Source organism: Pinus tabuliformis, chromosome 4_2, assembly GCF_031772625.1.
Source record: "Pinus tabuliformis cultivar Carrire ecotype Pingquan chromosome 4_2, CPIR1, whole genome shotgun sequence".
Lineage (NCBI taxonomy): Eukaryota > Viridiplantae > Streptophyta > Pinopsida > Pinales > Pinaceae > Pinus > Pinus tabuliformis.
This window is the reverse complement of record NC_142304.1, coordinates 211,652,684-211,658,683: the sequence shown is the minus strand read 5'-3', so window position 1 is coordinate 211,658,683 and position 6,000 is coordinate 211,652,684. Positions and strand designations below refer to the sequence as shown.

General features: G+C 36.3%; 1 protein-coding gene across 1 annotated transcript in view; it reads right to left on the bottom strand.

Annotated features, from left to right (window-relative positions):
- Nucleotides 1-1,851: 1,851 nt before the first annotated feature.
- The window catches only part of LOC149168859 (condensin complex subunit 2-like), a 95,538-nt gene continuing 91,389 nt past the window's right edge, over nt 1,852-6,000 (bottom strand). Inside the window, exon 13 of the mRNA XM_089428450.1 lies at nt 1,852-2,330. Within this exon, the coding sequence (XP_089284576.1) occupies nt 2,118-2,330 (213 nt within the window). The 3' untranslated portion in view covers nt 1,852-2,117. The remainder of the gene's footprint in view (nt 2,331-6,000) is intronic.

Here is a 6,000-nt window from a genome sequence, read left to right as displayed (position 1 = left end):
CAAGAATAGAAGACCAGCTAACTAATTTAATTATTTAATGTCATCTATAAGGTGATATTGAGTAATTAAATTAATAAAAGTAATTATTGACTTAAAAATACTTAAAGAATAAACCTTATAAAAAATCACTTTATTAAAAGAAGGAAAAGACCCATGGTATTTTCACAATGATCACAATAAAAGGAAGGCAGAGGATCATTTGATGACATGATGATTTGGATTATTGTGAGTTGGATTCGGGAACTCTAGTAGCTTATCGAGTGAAGGGACAACCCTTGTATAGTTCCCAGTTTCAGTGTTGAGAGACACACTAGCTAGACAAGAGAAAAAGCTACTTTCAGTTCTTTAGTGGTGCTTAGCGAGGAAAGGTGAGATTTTGGAGTAAATGTTGGAGGTTGAAGCAACATACATTGTCAATAAGGAAGTCCAGCTAGAGAAGGATTTTGACGAAGACCAAGTCATTCCTGCTCATCTATCTGCCAGGTTTCCTAGTAAATTTGATGTAAATTCCTTCTCAATATTAAATAAATAAAGTAGCTAGATTTTGTAGTTTATTGTCCACAAGCGCTGTGTAATTTCTCAGTAAAATTATTTAGTTTAATAAGGGATATTACATGGCGCTATTCTTGTTAATTCATATATGAAAACAGGCATGCTCTTAACAGATTAGGAGTTGCTTGTAGCACCAATTGAACATCAATACATGACTGCTTACTTCAATCTACTTCGTTATCTTGAGCAGATGGACTCACTTATCCCTTCTTGTCGATTTAACTGTAAAAAGCCATCCAAACCTGAAATGTACAAATTCTTTTCTCTCATGGAAGGATGTCCAAAACACAAGATTAATGCAACCTGGATGAAAAACATGCTAAATTGGGATCTATTTTCACATCCAGATTCCAATGACTTTAATTTAACAACATCCATGGAAGAAAAACAAAATCTTTCATTGGCATGGAAAGAATACATGAATCTTACAAACTCTTGGATTTCTTTCTATGAATGGAAGAAACAACAGACCAGTACAGAAATACAAATGCTTTCTGGAGAAAGCTCCACAAAGCACCAATGGACAGCTTCAGATGGTTCAAAGATCGAATCCCCATAAGCAACCATGTCATTAATATTTATATCTACAACATGGTCAGAGCCAGGTTGTTCACCTTATTGCATTCAGGTGGAAGGTGGAATGTGCACTCCACAGCGCAGATGAGAGGGAGCAATCATACAGAGTGTGTGTGTGTGTGTGTATTCACTGTTGGGTGCATTGAGTATGGACACTAGCAAAAACCCATCTAAACCCTGGCCTGATATGGCATTGGTATGAGATTGCATATTTCAAGGTCACATAAATCACTTACATATCAAATATTGAATCTCAAGACTTATGTGATCTTGAGGTGCATGTTAAAACTAGTTTCAAATGGTTCTCCTTGTTACAAGGTCAATTCATTTTATTGTATTTTATATATAATCACTCTGCTATTGCATCACACTGTTATGGATGAAGCAAGTGAACAACCACCAAATTTATTTCCTCGTGCATGGTAAATGAGTTCATAAACACATGATTATAGGATCACAAAGAAATGAAAATAGACGTAACATGTTCTATGACACAAATGGTTCGATAGACTTCAAAGACACCACCTCAAGAAAGATTGATAACATTATTTCAAGGAGGAAATAATAACTAGATTTAAAACTAACACAGAAAACAATCCTAGGCAAGTGCATCTGGGCAATAATTTCTAAAATAATATTTCTACATCAAAATATTTTGGAAGCATAACATCCAACACCTAAAGGCTCACCAAAAGAAATAAAAAGGAATTCGGTGCAAATAAATTTCACAAAAAATTACCTTTTATTTATGCACTGATACTGCAACCTCTTTCTGCGTCCAACAAACATCAAATAATAACAGTATGTATAACACCCATTGCAGGAGTTTTCCATCTTAATAAACAGGCAGTGAGATTACTGCCCAAAAGAATATGGTACCTTATGCAAGAGCTTATCTTGCAAAGAATGAGCTTTGTTTGATAGTTTCTTTTGGTATAATACAGAAATTGACTTGCATATAAAACATGTCATGCATCACACTCAAATGGTTACTCCTGCAAACTCGCTGGTATTTGAATACAGAGTTCATCTAAACTTGGGCAGTCTCGGATGCTTAAGCAATGTTCATTAGCTAAATGTAACAAGCAGATGAAACATAGATGCACAGAAATGTCCTCAGGTGCAGCCGCTGGGCAATCTGGAGGCAAGCTGCTCAGCAGTCCCTTAAATGACATTATAGTTTCAGGCTTTTCATCGTGTTCCTGTCAAGAAAGTGTGAATATTACAAGTTCGAAAAGAATTTATATCTATTTTTACAAAGAAAATAAAAGCATCACACGAGAATCAGAACCGCCTAACTTCTAAATAAGTCTATCAAACGTGAAGATCAATACAAATGTTATTTTAATGTCTTCAAAAAACAACTAAAGACTAAGCAACACACTGACTGGCACCATAAGAGGCAATCCACAATAAACAACTACAATATAATGATTTGTTTATCATGGATATAAATAAACCAAAATCGTTTTAAAAGTAAATTTTCCAGCAACCTTTTGATTAAAAGCCCAGAGAGTACTTTGTTATTGTCAATATAATGTGAATAATTCTCTGCGCAAATTGCAATGCCAGTCTGTTACGACATTATCCATCGTTCCAAAATGACTAATAAGTTGCACAAACACTGAAAATAGTGTTTGCAGTTATAATATGTCAATCCATTACATTCAAAACCTATGTTTCACCAAGACTTCATGATGGGGGACCACGGGTGTGGGGAGATGCACAGAGGGGACGTGTGGGAGTACCCTCAAATTTTAGGTAAATTTAGGGACAACATGGGGGGAATTCATTTGTGTGTATGTAATCCAAATCTATATTGATCCATACATAATTGAATTAAATAATGAAATATGTGGATCCATATTCATCATTCATACTGATACATGCATCATTCATACTCGTCATTCCTCAATACACCGCAAGATTCAACAATGAAATACATTCATCCATATCCATCATTCACCATTCTGGAATAGTAAATTGATATAACTCAAACTCCAAAGGCTTCTAGGCATCCCACTTTTGAGAGGGGCATGCCCAGAAGCACACTTTTTGGGGAAACGTGTCCCTCAAACTGGAAAACGTTTTCCCCTGTATCTCACCAAAAGCGGCCATGGGAAACATTTTCTCAGGTGTCCCCCCGTCCCAGAGTGTGTGGGAAGAATGAGGTGTGTGCACCCCACCTTGGGCTACGCGTCCTCATGGAACATTGTGTGTATGTAATCCAAATTCATATTCAATAATGAAACATAAAATATATTGATCCATACATAATTGAATTAAATAATGAAATATGTGGATCCATATTCATCATTCATATTGATACATGCATCATTAATACTCATCATTCCCCAATACACCACAAGATTCAACAATGAAATACATTGATCCATATCCATCATTCACCATTCTGGAATAGTAAATTGATATAACTCAAACTCCAAAGGCTTCTAGGCATCCCCCTTTTGAGGGGGGCATTCCCAGAAGCACACTTTTTGGGGAAACGTGTCCCTCAAACTAGGAAATGTTTTCCCCTGTATCTCACCAAAAGGGGCCGTGGGAAACATTTTCCCAAGTGTCCCCCCATCCCAGAGTGTGAGGGAAGCATGAGGCGCGTGCACCCCACCCTGGGCTACGCGTCCTCATGGAACTTTGTTCAAAACACCTAGGAAGTAAACAAAATAAGAGTATAGTGCTTCTTCTGGTCAGAGGTAAATGAACATAAAGTACTTAGGTTCACCACCAAGAAAAAATAGTAACAGGGTAAATGGTCTACACAGCAAAAAGAAACTAGACACAAATAATTACGGGTGATGGCATTGTGAGACTACATGTTAATACTTACGTACAATCAAGTTCAATTCTTTTGCAAAGCAACGAATCTACTTTTATTATTACAGCAGTGAGCCCAAGAGTAATCTGAGAATATGATTACAGTCAATTCATTCTAATGGAGAAATTCAATCAATTCAATTCTGAGAATCTGAGAAAACTCTTTTTAGTAAGTTGCACGAAACGCCAAAATGTCTAGCAGTTTCAGAAACGAGGACGGCCCGAAACACAACCCCCGGAAAATGGAAATGCGACCAAAACGTCAGATATCTATATATATATATATATATATATATATATATATATGACGTTTAGTCAATATCAAATAAATTATAACACATTATTTTGCAAGAAAAAAAATAATGAGACATATAAATGTAATTTTAGAAGGAAATCCAAATTTATATCAACTCGAATAAATGTTTACATGATGCAAATATCCAAAATTAGCTTTTATAGATGAGGCTTTACATCCAAGGCTCCAAAATCAACCTTTATATGTGAGGCTAATCTTGGCTACATTAACATATTATTACTAATAAAACTCCTCATCCTCACCAGCAAAGATAGAACAAGATGCTTGTTCAACAGAAGAGGCAACTCTACTAGTGCTTCCAGTTGCACTTGCATCACCACTAACACAAATATCAAGCGCAGAAAGAGAGAGCTCTAAATCTGGACATTCTGCATCCACATCCCAATGTATGAAAAATGAGTGAATGAAGTGTCTTTTTAAAGAAAAGAAGAGGCTCATAAGGTTTCTACAGAATTCTATTCTTCTCATCTTCTAGAGAATTCCTTCTGTAATTGTTTTTATTAAATTTAGCTAACATCCACGTAAAAATTGTGTTTTGGTGTTAGATGGGGCCCATGCCCTCTTTCCACTCCTTGAGATGGCTCGATAAGGCCCAAATAAAATTCTATTTTTCTTTCTGGTTTCCAAATCTCACCCTGTTGCAGCTGAAACTCCACCAAAATGTCGTTGGTCGTATCGTTCGGTGATTCAAAATCACGAAACATTGTATAGTACGATCGACGACATTTCGGGTCGTCCTGGGTACTAGTACTCAATTGAATCTGGCATTTCCTAAAACATAGCATTTTCGAGAGTTGGTTACCCTAGTTGTCCTCTATGGATGTGAAGTTTGGGGGAGTAGCATGTCAAATCACAAGTGGAGACAACTAGAAAGAATTCAAAAGCACTTAATCATTAGTAACTTCAAAATCAAGTCAATGGTCCCATATGAAATCCTGTTAGATGAGGCTTGTATGGTTCCTGATGGAGGCTTCAGAAACGATTCATTTGTTAAGTTATTTAAAAAAGGTGGAAAGCATGGATGAGCACCATTGGCCCAAAATGATTGTTGCAGAGGAACTAAAGCATAGGAAAAATTGGAAGAAGCAAAATGACAAGTGGATGAGCAAATGGGGATATAATTGGCAAGATTGTCCTAACTCTAAAGAGGACATAAAAAATTGGGTGACTGCAACACTTAGAATTGCCATGTGGGAAAACCAGGTTAGTCGAAATTACAAACAAAACAAAAAAAATAAAAAACTGTATGTCAAAAATTTCAAATCAACACAGTCACATGATGAAAATATTTATTTGAGTGTCGCAATCAAGGGAAAGGCTAAAATTTTAATATCGCAGCTAAGGACCGGATCTCACCATCTTAGGTATGAAATAGGTAGATGAATAACCCCCAAGGAAGAGTGGGAAGAAAGAACTTGCATCTTTTGTAGGAAAGGAGCAGTTGAAACCGAAAAGAACTTCATCATGGAATGTCTGGCTTATGAGGACATTCGTAATCAATTTGAAAGCAATTTGAAGGTGGACAGTTTATGCTAGTTGTTTGAGGAAGCAAGGCTTTACAAAACAGCGAATTTTTTTATCAAGATTCATGGCAAAAGGGTTGTTTTAGAGGGAAACTTGAAAATGTGATGTTTTGTTTGGTTTGGAGTTCTAGGTCCCTTAGACCGTTGGGTCTCGTGGACGTCATTAAAATTCCTTCAATTCAATTCAATTCAATGTTA